Raw genomic sequence first — 15,923 nt, forward strand, 5'->3', positions numbered from 1 at the left:
CAACTTTGAACGTCACAAATTTGTGAACCAAAATTTAAACAATTTTTTTCCGATCTTCGACACTGATTTTTGGATTTGCTTGGATCTTAAATATGTTTTTCTACTCGTCGATAGATACTAATTTGTCATACCGTTCGTTGAATCATTGTTTGGAGCTCGTTTATTGAACTTATTCTTTAAAAGAAATTTAATAGCCTATTGACTTAAATAAAAAATTTTGAGTAGTTTAACAACTTAAATGAAAACTTTCGAATAGTTTAGTGACCAAATTGTAACATTTTAGTTAAGTGACCAAAACAAAAATATACCCATAATTTAGTGACTAATAGTGGAATTTATCCAAAACTATAAACCCCGCTTTTAATTCTGGACTTCCTAGTGAAAATTAGCAAGAAGGTACTAATTTTTTTTCCTCCTGTCTATACGCTATTATTATCAAGGACGGCACGGAGAAATCTGGCCAAAGAAAAAAAAAGCGCTGAGAGGCAATGAGATTATTATCCAAACGGAGAACAGCAAGATGCTCTATTCCTTCAGAGATTAGTTTATTACAGACGATTTTCAACCACCGCCTGAATGGAAAGGAAAGCTAAGCGAAGAGGGAGAGATATTTGTTATTCATTTATATAAATAACAGAATTGAAGAAAAATAGTTAGTGAGAAACTTGAAGGCTTGTTTGGTTCACTCACCGCTGACAGTGAACGACTAGTGAAATGGCTGGGAATTGGGAATGATTAAGGACTCGTGACATTAGTTTTTTTTTTTTTTGGTTGGGGATAATTTGATAAATTTCGTGGAAGAAGTAAACCTGGGGAGTGAAGAAGGCTCCAGATTAGGGCCGTGTTTGTCTTGCGCCAATTGGCTGCTTCGTTACTTCCACTTAATTTCCCGTCGTAAAATGGAATCGACTACCGATCCTGAGCCGCTTAAGCCCAGTGATCGAGTCGTACGGGTATGTTCTTTTTATTTATTTTTATTCTGATAATTCAATTTGGTTAAATGTGAAAAACGTTGAAGTTTTAGATTTGTTTTCTTTAATCTCTTAGGATGTGAATTGGTTAAAATTGAATTTAATATCTAAAAGAGGTTTTATTGATTTCATAATCAGAGGCTAGCTGCTTTAGGGATTCCAGCGGAGTACCTCGATAGGCGTTATGAGGGGATAGTTGAATTTGTTATCACTAATGGGTCATCGTTGCCTGAGGTAGTTTCTGCTATTTTTCCTACTGCTGAAGAAGTGGCTCAGTGTACAAAATCTGCTAAGTTCAAGTCTGAAAGGATGTCTACAACTATGGAGGATCATTTTCGCGAGAGCATGGTTTGGTTACAGTGGCTGATGTTTCTAGGTGAGCCAGCGAATGCTTTGAACAACCTGGCAGAATCAAGTATTGGTCAACGTGGTGTTTGTGGTATGGTTTGGGGATTGAATGACATTGCTTATACATGCAGGACATGTGAGCATGATCCGACTTGTGCTATTTGTGTTCCTTGTTTCCAGAGTGGGAATCACAAGGATCATGATTACTCTATTATTTACACGGGTGGTGGTTGCTGTGACTGTGGGGACGAAACTGCATGGAAACGTGAGGGATTTTGCTCTAAGCATAAAGGTGCTGAACAGATTCAACCACTTCCTGAGAATTTAGCAAATTCTGTTGGTCCGGTGCTTGATGCACTCTATATTTGTTGGAAACATAAGCTATTCTCGGCCGAAGGTATCTTTCAGGAAAATATGAGAGCAAGTAATCGTGGTGCTCTGCAAAGGAAGGCTGCGAATGAGTTAACATATGTAATTGTTGAGACGCTTTTAGAATTTTGTGAATGTAGTGAGAGTTTGCTCAGTTTTGTGTCGAGGAGGGTGATTTCTTTAGATGGTTTGTTGGGTATTCTGGTCAGAGCAGAGAGGTTCCTAGGTGATGATGTTGTGAAGAAACTCCATGAATTGCTCCTGAAATTTCTGGCAGAGCCTATCTTCAAAAATGATTTTTCTAAAGTTTTTTTAAGCTATTACCCTACTGTTATAAATGACGCCATAAAAGAGGGCAGTGGCAGCATTCTCAATGATAAGTACCCACTAATCTCAACTTTCTCCGTCCAAATCTTCACAGTGCCAACACTAACTCCTCGTCTTGTGAAGGAGATGAACCTATTGGGCATGCTACTTGAATGCTTGGGAGACATTTTTATTTCTTGTGCTTGCGAAGATGGCCATTTGCAGGTAATTGCAGTTGTTATTGTTTCCTTCTATGAACTGGGCCAAAATTGCTTGACATAGCACCATTACAACCTTCATAATTTATTCTAATTTGTTAATTAATTGTTCACACGCTCAGATGAGCTTCATGAATGGCTTCTTGGATAGGCATGTAATTCCTTTGTGCCAAGTGCCAACTGTGAAAAGTAAAGGCATACATGAGTAGTTCAGTCTTATGGGCATATTGCCATAGTGCTCCTCATGCTTTTAATTGGTGCGCCTTCTATTCTTGAAGCAAAATGCTACAAAAGTTTGAGATTGTCTGTTGGCTGTTGGGGGGAAGAAAAGAAGCTAGCATAGAGAAAAGACAAAGACAATCTCTATGTTTGTGATGTATGAACCGTTGTAGAAACTTTATGATAATTTTTAGGTTGTGATTGCAACTAAAGATGTCTGCGTAGCCTTGATTTTTGTCTTAGGTTTTGGTCTTGGTCAAAAAAAAAAAATGTTAGCTTGATAGTAAATAGGTATGTAGGTTAATAGTTGATGCTAAAGGGTCCTATATGAGTGGAATAGGTCTATTGGTCAACAGTAAAATATTACTATTCCTAGGAATTCTACAAAAAGTTACTATTATTTTTAACCATGGTAGATGCTATAAGGTCATGTACAAGTAAAAATTGGTATGTTGGTCGATTGTTGAGTTTCTTTAATCCTGAAAATGGTAATAAACTTGAGCGACATGTTCCATATAAATGTAGGTGAATTAGCATAATTTAGAATGCTATACAATTTTGGCATAAAAAGCAAAATAGAGCCTAGTTGTGATGAGGTTTGCTCACAATCTATGTCATGTTGTTTATGAAAACAATAACTCGTGATAATGTTATATCTTAGTATTAATGCAATAAAATTCTTTTGGTCTAAGTTGTTATGTTCTATTCTTTTTCAGGCCGCTAAGTGGGGAAGTTTGTATGACACCACTAACCATGTAATTGGAGATATTCGGTTTGTTATGAGCCATGATGTAGTCTCCATATATGCAACTCATGAGCAGCAGGACACCTCAAGAACTTGGCTAAAGCTTTTGGCTTTTGTGCAAGGGAAGAACTCTATACAGAGGGAAACTGGCATCCATATTGAAGAAGAAAATGAGTCTATGCATTTGCTTTTTTTTTTAGGCCATTCTATTGCTAATATTCACTCCCTTCTGGTAGACGGGGCATTTTCTGTTATCACAAGTGAAGGTGAAAATGTCCTTCCTTATATTTACAAGCAAGACATGCATGATGGAGATGGTATGAGGCATGCAAAAGTAGGAAAGTTATCCCAAGAAAGTTCTGTTTGTAGTGTAACAGGGAGGAGTGTGTCAGAGGCTACTGAAGTTGGATCCAATTCCATATTCCATCTTCTAATTCCTTCCTCTGTCATCTGGTTAATACAGGAGTGCTTAAGGGCTATGGAGACATGGTTGGAAGTTGGTGATGGTACCTCTGCAGCTCTTAAGAGTACGTCTTCTTCAAATAGTAGTGGCATTTATGGTAGCAATCTGTTTGCAATAAAGAAGACATTATACAAAATCAGGAAAGGCAAACATTTTGGAAGACTAACTAGTTCAAGTGAAAATCATTGCCCACCATATTCTTCAACTGTATGTAGTGGACATCAAGCCAGTGATGGCACAGAGATAGCTAAAAATTCAGATGGTGCATGTGGTTATATGGGTTTGGATGTCAGTGCCATGGAGACAGACAGTGGCGTGGGACTACTCACTCTTTTGAGTTTACGCGAGTGGCCTGATATTATTTATGATGTTAGTTCACAAGAGATATCTGTTCACATCCCATTACATCGATTACTTTCCTTACTTTTTCAAAAGGCACTAAGAATGTGCTATGGTGAACGTGTAATGCCAAATATAACTAATTCTTGTTCGACTAGTTCATTATCAGCAGTTTATGCTGATTTCTTTGATCACATCCTTGTTGGCTGCCACCCTTTTGGTTTCTCTGCTTCTGTTATGGAGCATCCCTTAAGGATTAGGGTATTTTGTGCTCAAGTGATTGCTGGGATGTGGCGGAAGAATGGGGATGCAGCCTTAGTATCTTGTGAATGGTATCGCTCGGTTCGCTGGTAGGTGATTGTGCTTTATATGTTGGATGTAACTAGCTGGACAAGGTTCCCCTCTAGTTTCAAAGTTTTAGTTGCCAAGTTCTTTATGGTATTCTTTGCTTGCAGGTCTGAACAAGGTTTGGAGCTTGATTTATTTTTGCTGCAGTGCTGTGCTGCACTAGCTCCTCCAGATCTCTATGTTAAGAGAATTCTAGAGCGCTTTGGGCTATTAGATTACCTTTCTCTAAGTCTTGAAAGATCAAACGAGTATGCATTTATCCCCATAACTCCTAGTTTACATCACTGAAGTGCTTTAATGCCATTTAGTTCCTTGAAGAAATGCCTAAGTAACTAGATATTTATGTGGTTGAATGTGGATAACATGGTTTACTAGTAAGGATAATGGAAATACCTTTTTCTAGTCTTGCTTTGTCCATTTGAATGAACGTCTTCAAGGAATGGATGCACCGATTTTGTAGGAATTTAAGATTGACTAGGTTGCAGTGTTGCGTCTTGGTTTTTGAGCCTATATTTTAGTTCCTCAAAATTTGCTATAAAGTAAAAGTAAATATACAAGAAGCAAGATTATGTTTCTAATTCACCACTGGAATGGAAGCATGATAAACCCTTATTAATGTGAAATCACTCTTTCTGCCATTTACAATTTAAAAAAAAAAAATTATTTCCTTCTATCCCCTAATGTTGCTTTTTCTTTGGACAGCAGAAATGGCACATGGACCAACAGTTTATGCACACTTTAGACCTCATCTTAGATATAATTTCACTGTTACTGTGCTAAATGATGCTGCTTTCAGGTACGAGCCAGTTCTTGTTCAGGAAATGCTCACTCTGATTATGCAAATTTTACAAGAAAGGCGATTCTGTGGACGCAATACAGCTGACAGTCTGAAAAGAGAGTTGATTTATAAGTTAGCTATTGGAGATGCAACTCGCAGTCAACTTGTGAAATCTCTACCCCGAGACCTTTCTAAGTGTGATCAGCTTCAAGAAATCTTAGACAGGGTTGCTGTATACTCTAATCCATCAGGATTTAATCAGGTTGGAGCTTGTGGTCCGAAACATCTTTTCAATGTCTATGGGTTGAAAAAAAAATAATTTTTTATATTGATGTATGTCAGGGAATGTATTCATTGCATTGGGCCTTCTGGAAGGACTTGGATTTGTACCACCCTCGTTGGAACTCGAGGGATTTACAAGTTGCAGAAGAAAGATACTTGCGTTTCTGTGGTGTTTCTCCAATGACTACTCAGCTGCCTCGGTGGACTAAAATATATCCTCCTCTTGAGGGTGTCGCTAGAATTGCTACTTGCAGAGTTACTCTTCAGATTATTCGTGCAGTGTTATTTTATTCTGTTTTCAGTGATAAATTCACTGAATCACGTGCTCCTGATGGTATCCTGATGACAGCATTGCACTTACTTTCACTAGCTTTAGACATTTACTTGCAGTTGAATGGATCTAGTGGCATGGAATGTCATATTGGAGATTCAAATTCTTTGATAGCTTTTGCTAGTGAAGAAATTAGTGAATCATTAATCTATGTAGCTGGGAAACAAAGTTTGTTATCGCTTCTTGTTGCATTATTGAGAATGCATTGGCAAGAGGATAAAAAAAGCTACTTAGAATCCAGCAACTGCAGTTTTTCTCCTCTGATTGAAAGTTTATTGAGGAAGTTTGCTGAAGTTGATTCCCAGTGCATGACCAAACTGCAAGAACTTGTGCCCGAAATGGTCAGCCATCTATCAAAATCTACCCTGAATAGTGATAGGACTACATCAAGTTCAGCCTCTGATGGTGAACTGCGCAAGGCGAAGGCTCGTGAAAAACAAGCTGCAATATTGGTGAGATTTTGCCTTAGAATTATATTTGAATTTATGTTGAGAATAAAAGTGAAAGAATTTTGCGCTTTGAAAGAGAAATGCTGTTAAATTTTATGGAGTAGGACAAAAATTGAATTGCATTTGAACTGTCAGTGAGAAATTTTAAAATGAAAGTATTAATAAGGTGCAGGTAAAACATCTAGACAATCTCAACTTCTACCAATTTGCTCCTCTGCTAACATTGATTACAAAGGCTTATGCATGGACACTGTAAATTTTCATATGTGCGGTCCTGACTTATCTCTCTTCTGATTCTGGGATTGTCATGTAAGTGGTCTTGTGTCTCCTCATTAAAGGAGTTTTCCTCTTGTTGGTTTATGAAAGGTGTCATTTATTTACTGGTCTAGTTAAAAAAAAAAAACTTGTATTGAATGTCAATCTGAGAGTTTCCTGCAATTAAGTGCTAGGTGTGGAACCTGGCTATTGATTAACCAACTGAATGGTACCCTTTAACTGTGTCAATTCTGCACTCTTCTATTTTGGTAATCATGGATCCCATCAAAACTGCCGATGTTGAACTGATGGAACATGATCTCGGTATATTAGTTCATTAGTGGGTTTGAAGCATTTCTGTATTCTGTAATCTTTCCTGTAGGCTAAAATGAAAGCAGAGCAATCCAAATTTCTGTCAAGCATCACTTCTGCTGCTGATGATGATTCAAAATCTGACTCAGAAATGTCCAATTCTGATGCTGAACATGAAACAGAAGGTGACGTGCAACAGAGTTGCTCTCTTTGTCATGATACTACTTCCAAAAGTCCTCTCTCTTTCTTGATTCTTCTCCAAGTAAGTGATTGCTCTTTGGTTTACCTGTTACATGAGACTGATGGAATCTTTTTCCTGCTACATGAATTAACATTTAATTATTTTTGAAAAAAGAAATCTAGGATTTTGAGTTTTGTTGATAGAGGTCCCCCATCATGGGATCGATGGTCAGACAAGGAGCAAGGTTCTATTCCAACAAATAGGGTGACCTACCAATCTGGATCAAATGACTCTTCCAGCAGTTCTGGATTGGCTTCCCAGTCGTTGCAGCTGACTGAAAATCCAGTTGTTGAGTTCACCAATAATGAGCAGGGGCAAAGCAGTGAAGTAAATGTCATTCTTGAGTTTGTCAAGTCTCGGTTTCCTTCAGCAAGGAGCAATGAAGCACCTTCTGCATCTAGCAATGATAGGCACAGTACTGCATGTGATTTGGAGACACTGGAAGAAGATATGTACATGTGTATTCATAAGGAAATGAATAATAATTCATTAATTTCAAGCTTTCAAAAGGATGAAATATCCTCTGGTGCTGAAAGTTCTCCAGAAAATGGCAGGGCTGCGGAATCTGACATACTTGGGAAATATATTGTCGCCCTGTCAAGTGAGGCTAGTCAAAACTCTTTGGCTTCTCAAAAGATTAATAGTAATAGAGGTTTGACAGAGTCCACTTTGCAGCCTCTTTTTTATGATGGATTTGGCCCATTAGATTGTGATGGAATTTATCTCTCTTCCTGTGGGCATGCTGTACATCAGGGTTGTCTTGATCGTTATTTATCATCACTAAAAGAGAGGTAAGTCTTCTTAATAAGGATCGGTTTAGTTCTTATTGGATATGTTTGCTTATCTTTAACATAATTCTGAACTTCAGTAAGAGATTAAATTTAAAAAGCACATGCAACTATATAAGATTTATCTTTCTTGCAGCAAATATGTGGTCTGAATTCATACTTCGATTCTGTTTCTTTTGGACTTCATATTGTCCTTTTGTGAGGGTTAACTCAAAATGTCTTCCGAAACCTATTGTTAACACAAATGAATCACGAAATTGGAGCTTTCCATACCTAAAATAGTTTTGAGTTGAAATTTGATGCATAAGAGTGACAATTGGGAAAGTTTATGTTTTTTTTTTCGTCGTAATTTGTAAATTCAGTTGCATTTCAGATATATCTTAGATGAAAGAATATATGTTAGAAATTAAAGGAAACAAAAGTATTCTATGATCTTTGTCAAAGTAACAAGTTTTTGTGTAAGTTAATATCATGTTTCAAGTGGCAGATAAGGTATTTATGAGCCTTTGAATCCTCAAACATCTACTACCTACCTTCGTAGCCTTGGTTAATTTCAACCTCAGAATGCCTTTCTATGACTGTGAGTTCTGATGGTTGAACCTCGAAAACACCTTGAGGAATCTTGTTCGGATTTGGATGGTTTTTGAATTTTGCTTGTAGTTCCATTTAACATGGAATCCAAAGATGCTGAAATGCCTTTTAACTCGGAAACTATGAATGGCCATAATGTGTTTGTCCATGCATGCGCCCACATAGCATTTCGTTTGCATGAAATTGCTTAATATATCTTCTGTTCTGTATCACAGACATGTTCAGAGAAGTCTCTTTGAGGGGGCACATAATGTGGATCCTGATCAGGTACAAGCTCCCAAAAATTGTTCTTTTGAAAAACTATTATCTTATCTTTGATGTCAATTCTATACTTGTTTGCTTTTTCAGGGAGAATTTTTGTGTCCTGTGTGTCGTCGACTAGCAAATTCTATCTTGCCTGCAGTGAAAGGGACTTTCCAGAAGGCTGGAAAGCTGCCTAGGACTGCAACTGTTGATCAAGTGCATGCGTTAGGTTCTCCATCTGCATCAAACAAAGCTACATGTTCCCTTCTACTTCAGCAAGGGTTATCTCTTCTAAAAACTGCTGCAAAGGTGGTTAGGAGGTCTGATTTCTTTGAAGCTTTTTCTCTTCACAGAAAAGAAAGAACAATTCGCAATCTGGAACCAGTTTCTCGTGTGCTGTCTAAAATGTATTTTCCAAAAAAGCATAATAGGTTCTTAGGATCTCCAAGGTTAAGCCACCCGATAATTTTATGGGATACGCTCAAGTATTCTCTTATGTCAACTGAAATTGCAGCACGCAGTGGAGAGAATTCTATGGCTGCAAATTATACTCTTGCTTCTTTGTATAAGGAATTTAATTCTTCTAGTGAATTTATATTTTCCTTATTGCTAAGAGTTGTCCAGAACCTTAGCAGTACAAACTCTCTTCATGCTCTTCAAAGGTTCAGAGGTCTTCAACTACTTGCACAGTCTATTTGTTCTGGGGTTTCCTTTGATTACCGCAGCACCAAACATAAACGGGAAGGTATGATTTTTCACTATTTATTACTAGACACTTGAAAATTTGGCACTTATATTTATGCAGAATGCCTGATCATAAATTCTAGAGGTTCTAGAGATATTTTTAAAATAGAAACCATGGTTATCCAAGTTCTTGATAAACTCCTGATGTGTTATGAAGGATTTATTCTGGTTAATTGATGATTTGTCTATCACAAAGTGTATATAAAATTATCAAACTGCAGATAACCTGGCTTAGGTTTGGATTCTTATTTTAAATGTTGGACTCATGATTGCGTGTTGACAGATGATCTCCTTCGTATTTTGAAACATGATGATAAGGAAGCATTATATCCTGATATTCAATTTTGGAATCGGGCATCTGATCCTATTCTTGCTCATGACCCTTTCTCATCATTGATGTGGGTTCTCTTCTGTCTTCCATGCCCATTTATGTCATGTGAGGAGTCCCTGTTATCCCTTATGCATCTCTTCTATGTTGTCTCTGTGGTTCAGGTTTGCCGCTACCTCTCTTCATATACCTTTTGGTCTATTTACACATTTAAAAAAAAAAAAAAATCTTTTGGATTGTCTGCTGTCTGATGCAGACAACAAAATCTGGTTATGGACAATGTTTCTAGTCGAATGAAACAATATGAAATAACGATGGAACTTCTAAACTTCTAGGAAGATATTTCTATGGCTTTACCCAAACAGTAAAAGATGTTTTCTTTTACGGATTTGTTCTAAGGATCATATTTCTGTACGGAATTTTCCTCAAAGCCGTTGTTTTTCTATGAAAAAAACTACTAGTAACTCTAATTTGGCACTACAAAATTTCTGAATGTGATATACTGATTTCAGGCTGTAATTTCATGTTGTCGGAAACAAGATTATGACATCAATGAGTTAGGTTCTCATCATTGTCTGATTACTGATGTTTATGGCGCTCTTGGTGGATTTGATTGTGCTCGCTGGTATTTCATATCAAATGATATTTACCATTCTTGTCATATTAAAGAAATGATTCGAAGATTGAGTTTCCCCTATTTGCGGAGGTGTGCATTGTTGTGGAAATTGCTCAAATCTTCTGCCACATCACCATTCTGTGATAGGGATACTATTTGGGAGTCATTTTATGTGACAACTGATATGATGGATACAACTGAAAGTAATTCAGTGGAGCTGAATGAAGTACAAGAACTGGAGACAATGTTTAAGATTCCTCCTATAGATGTTATTCTTGATGATGAACTCTCACGATCATTTACATTAAAATGGGTTCATCATTTCCAAAAGGCATATGAAGCCTGCAGTTTCCAAAATGTTTTCTACTGCAATCCTGCGGTTCCCTTTAAGTTGATGACCTTGCCTCATGCTTATCAAGACCTATTGCAATGGTTTGTTAAAAATTTGTCCTTAGACATGCTATAATATTAGACCTTTTTCAAGAATATCTTCATTCATGAGAAAGCATTTTCTTCCAACAGTTATGTAAAACAATGTTGCCCAGACTGCAAAACTGTGCTTGATGAGCCTGCATTATGCCTGTTGTGTGGTAGACTATGCTCTCCAAGTCGGAAAACATGCTGCGGGTAAATGTTCAACTTTTTTTCTTTTGCTGATTTTGTGCTTACACATGCATTTATCCATGATTCTTCACTATTCTGATGGTTAAGCTTTTATACAAGATCATAAGCACTGACCTTTTTCTTCAACATTTTCCTTGCTAGTGAGAGTGGATGCACAGTTCATGCAATGACATGCGGTGCTGGTACTGGTGTATTTCTTTTGATAAGGGTATTGATCTCCTAGTTACTGTCTGGAACTTTGATTTTTATTTCATGAAAATGCCTAATAGTCTTTATTATTGTGATAGAGAACAACAATCCTGCTACAAAGATGTGCACAACAAGCTCCTTGGCCATCTCCATATTTGGATGCATTTGGTGAAGAGGTAAAGCATTGGCCTTTTATTAGCTAAGTTTGTAATAATGATGTTGTTTGGAAACTCAAGGGTAAAGCAAATAAAATACTTATTACTAAGAGTGTTATAGGATCATAATGTTGCACCTGCAGCCTCTTGTACTACTTTATGGTGAAGGATGGTTGTGATCGTTACACATGCCAGCTACATAATGTCTTTAATCAAGTAGGTTTGGAAGTTAATGAGCCTTTTTTGGACCTTGCTATGTGTTACAAGTTAAAGAAGAGGATAGAAATAATGGTTTAGCATTTGCTGTGCCTTGGTTTCTACTTATTTCAGACCTAGTGGTGCTTAAGGTAAATTAAGTTGGAGAATAATTCATGATGGCATGATGGTCCAATGCAGAAGTTTAAGTCAAATATCCCACCATACACACAGAAAATCAGGCAACTTTATTCTGCATATCTGGGTGCACCCTCTTATGGCGACCTGTCCTGAAAAGGAAATTTGAATAACTGATTTGACAAAACAAAATTAGGTATTACTACTGACAATGAAGGATTGGTGTTTTCTTGGACCCCAAAGGAAGGCATAATCTTACCCTACCCACCTCAGGTCAATCAAGAAAACATTTAATACTCCTTGGGTTACTATTCAATTCTATATGACTTGGAAATTTTGGATGATTGATTATTGAAGGCTAACCTACATGACTTGATACTATAATTGAGTTTAATTTTCTTAAAATATTAGAAATTTGGAGCTGGGTTATTTCCCTTGCAGCCAAAAGACGTATAAAAGCTTTAAGTGCTGTTTGGAAATTATGTATTTCCTTGGAACTATGTCTGAATTCAAATTTGTATTCCATACTATTGGCATGTTATGGTAGCCACTCGTTAAAATTTTTGCTTTTCATTGTGTTTCTGGATTACATTTTTTCATATCATATGAAGGGGTTTTCTCATGATCTATTTGTACTATTCTACAATTTCTTATTTCAGGATATTGAAATGCATAGAGGAAAACCACTGTACTTGAATGAGGAACGTTATGCTGCTCTGAGCTACATGGTGATTTGGGGCACTTTTTCTTTTTCTTCGTTGCCAATGACACTGAACCGAGCGTTTTAATTTTTATGGTTTTCATAATATCTATTTTCTCTTTAATAGGTTGCTTCTCATGGCCTTGATCGGAGTTCAAAGGTTCTTGGACAAACTACCATTGGCGCCTTCTTCATGGTTTAGTTTGGTTTCATGATCAAGCTGGTGATTGATCTTTTGCTGCTTTTATTTTTCGATTTGCTCGGGGTTGTGATAAGTTTTGTTCACTTCGGTTAATTTATTTGTTTTAGGTGCCGGTGCATTTGACCCAGACATCAAGTGCATAGAAAATGGTTCTGCAAAACTGAAGGTTACCAGTATATCCCCAAATCACTTTCCAAACTTAGGATCTTGGATTTTGATGTTAGCATGTGGCCATTATGACTGGACTTAACTATAATCAGGTCAGTTAGGGGAGTTTTATTTATTAACCCTTTTTTTTTTCCTTCTTTTTAGTTCTTTGGAGTTGTATGATCATTTGAAAGCCTTTATTCTTTGTTATCTCTTGGTTCAGCTGCGAATTTGATACGGCGGATTTAGCCATTCTCTTCCGCTGCTTGCTGCTAATGCTATTCCTGGATGTATAGTTAGACTGAGGAATGAAACCGGTGGACGTTAGTGTCTAAAGACTTGACCCACGATGATGAATATTCAGTTGAATATCTTCTGGCATAAGTCACTTTCTTGATGGGAGACAATGGTTTCAAAAGTGATGCAACAATAGTAGGGACAATGGGTTAGAGCTTCCATTTTCATCAATGGAAAGTGGAGCTATGATCGTCTTTAATGTAAAGCTGTTAAATTCATTGTTAACTGCTTTTTTTTTTCAATGGGTATGTAGGTTGTTGTACACGGTTTAACATTTTCACATGACAGCAGCAGGAGCTCTTCCCTTCAATGTTTATGGTATAAATGGATGGCTACTACTATATAAAGTATAAATCGGTATATGTGTTTGCTTTTAAATGGTTGGGATCATTATGGATTTTGGTTTGTTTTTCAAATGTTCATTAAATGTGTTTGTGTTACTTTAATGATAGCCGGGTTTTCTTCGTTTTTCTGTTTGGTTAAGGAAAATGCTTTCCACTTCGTTAAAATCCTATAAATTTTAAACAATTCATCATGCAAATGTACCCAAAAATAATCATCATACATGCAAATATAATAATCTAATTAAAGATTATGATATAAGATTTATTCATAATTTATTAAGTAATTAAATAACTAATTATGAATACTAATGTGTAGAATTTACTTAATTATAAAATATATAATTTTGAAGTAAATAATAAAAATAGATAATTTTTTTTAAAATATTAAATTAATCAGATTTGTGATAATCATGATTCTCGCAAATAACACATTTTACAAAAAAAAAAAAGAATGAATCCTAGCTTAAGAATTAAGGAAGGAGTTGCAAATATTGGGATTTATATCAGATATGATAATATTCGTTTACTTGTGTTTAAATTGGATACCTTATGAAGCTTTTAATAATAAAATAAGCGATAATTCTTTTTATTATAATTCCTTTTTTTCTTAAGGTTTATTTAATAAATTGAAATTTTAAATGTTGAAAAATTAATTATTAAATGTTTAGTACTAAAATTTTATATTATAAAATTGTTTGATATATTAGTTAAAATTAAGCATTAATATAATTATTATGTCTGATAATAGTAAATCTTGATTTTTTAAAATTCATTATTTTATAATTTTAATCTTATTAATTTGTTTTTATTTATTTTATTTTGAATAGTTTTGAATAAAGGTTAAAATAAATTTGAATATTTTAATTTTTAATAAAATGAGAAAATAATTTATTCAAAAAATAAGATTTTAAAAAATAAAATTAATTTAATATTTTTCACATTAAGTGATAAGTGATAAGTAATAAGTAGTTATCTATTTACTTATCATAATCGACACTTTTTTTTATTAAAAAAAGTTATATTAAGTAAAAGGCTAATATCTTATCAAATACAAAAAAAAATTAAATATAGAAAATTTTCATTTTTAATGAAATGAAAAATTTGAATTATTTATCAAATATACCCTTAGTTAACCCTTCACTTTTTTAAATAAGATAAGCAATATTAAAAAGTATGTAATTTGAATAAAAAAAAGCATCCTAAACACAAGATAATAAAATACCACAAACTAATGCAAAACACAACAATAAAAAAATTAAAAAAAAACATAGATAACAACACAAAAACTATGAATACAACCGAAAAAAAATAAATACAAAGACTCTACCACTAACGCATGAACATGTTTCATCTCTTCACACTAGCTTTATCATAACATTTGCCTCATCAAACATATATCACTAATTTCATACCACATAACATCTATTTATTCAAACATATTCCATAATTTTTATGGTCAGATGTAATTATTAATAAATTCAAACATATTCCATAATTTTTATGGTCAGATGTAATTATTACAACCTTAACAAACAACAATCTCTTTTTTATTAATAAATTCATAAATAAATTTATTGAAATTAATCTCAATGGTAAAATTTTCTTTTCTTTTCTTTTCTTTTTTAATCAAATAAATAAAGTCTCCAACAAATGTCATATAATGCCGTCACTAACATTGTCCTAATATATTAATTCAATAGTTTTTTTTTTGTAGTAATCTCACATGATATATACACATTTATTATAAATTTTTGCATCTTCTTCTCATTCTCTCTCAAGCAAAGATTGAGAGAAGAAAGAACCACCCTCATAAAACATTTACCTTAATTTCACTATTTACACTTTTCATGTTCAATGGGAGAATTTTATGATTTCGCAATCCAACACCAAAACATTAGCTTTGAAAAAAATTATGCATAGACTCGTAGAATAACTACTTTTCATACCTCGATTCTGTTATTGGCGTATGATTATTGACCATCACATTTCATTAATAATTCGATGAACTTAGCGACCCTTCATGCCTTTCCTATGTTTCTTTTTGGTATAAAATTCTCCTACAATTTTGAATAGTAAAATTAGTAAGAGGCTCGTTCACGTATTTACCACTTTTATTAAACGATGGTTGCACTCATTCCTCATGTTTCTAATAGTCACTCTCGAGAAAAATGCATCCTCAACATCTTTTAAGAATCTTCACTTTTATTGTTTTAAATTATGAACATTTACTCTCTTCAAGTGTATTTTGGGTTAACTCATCACTATTTGTTCTATTAATTTCGAGGCAATTATATATATTCTCTAATTATTCGATCATGACTTCACTGGTTCTATTGACCCTTGAATAATTTTAAGCCGACCTTAATTAAAAAAAAATCATGAATTATCACGATTGAATGCTGGTGTACTATGCTCTTATTCATCTTAACACTTGTCATTGCTTCTTGACAATTGCCTTCATATGGATCTTCAACATCTACTTCGCCTTATCCTATCATTTATAGTTTTCACCTTTGACATGAAGTTGTTCATTTGCCTTTCCTAACTTCTTTCTCCAATCAACAAAGCCACTTGATTTTACATTCAATAGCACTAGATATATGAATTTTCAAGAAAAAAAAAACCCATAAACAAATGTCAACACATCT

General features: G+C 34.8%; 1 protein-coding gene across 1 annotated transcript; it reads left to right on the plus strand.

Annotated features, from left to right (window-relative positions):
- Window positions 1–387: 387 nt before the first annotated feature.
- LOC107889688 (E3 ubiquitin-protein ligase PRT6) lies at window positions 388–13,309 on the plus strand. The gene is made up of 19 exons (XM_016814211.2): window positions 388–953; window positions 1,110–2,219; window positions 3,148–4,328; window positions 4,434–4,574; window positions 5,123–5,366; window positions 5,447–6,169; window positions 6,804–6,995; window positions 7,089–7,765; window positions 8,569–8,620; window positions 8,702–9,341; window positions 9,624–9,832; window positions 10,181–10,716; window positions 10,807–10,911; window positions 11,050–11,116; window positions 11,196–11,273; window positions 12,245–12,313; window positions 12,413–12,508; window positions 12,595–12,747; window positions 12,858–13,309. Exons 1-17 carry the CDS (start codon window positions 900–902, stop codon window positions 12,485–12,487), a joined length of 6,153 nt encoding a protein of 2,050 aa, XP_016669700.2. The 5' UTR covers window positions 388–899; the 3' UTR covers window positions 12,488–12,508; window positions 12,595–12,747; window positions 12,858–13,309.
- The last annotated feature ends 2,614 nt before the right edge of the window (window positions 13,310–15,923 follow it).

This window comes from Gossypium hirsutum, chromosome A09 (assembly GCF_007990345.1).
Source record: "Gossypium hirsutum isolate 1008001.06 chromosome A09, Gossypium_hirsutum_v2.1, whole genome shotgun sequence".
Classification (NCBI taxonomy): Eukaryota; Viridiplantae; Streptophyta; class Magnoliopsida; order Malvales; family Malvaceae; genus Gossypium; species Gossypium hirsutum.

What these genes read in the sequence shown, in the direction of transcription:
- LOC107889688 (XM_016814211.2), top strand. Translation starts at nt 900, where the DNA reads ATGGAATCGACTACCGATCCTGAGCCGCTTAAGCCCAGTGATCGAGTC. An exon ending in ATGTTGTCTCTGTGGTTCAG is followed by an intron (nt 9,833 to 10,180) that starts GTTTGCCGCTAC and finishes TACTGATTTCAG; the next exon opens with GCTGTAATTTCATGTTGTCG. An exon ending in ATGCTGCTCTGAGCTACATG is followed by an intron (nt 12,314 to 12,412) that starts GTGATTTGGGGC and finishes TCTCTTTAATAG; the next exon opens with GTTGCTTCTCATGGCCTTGA.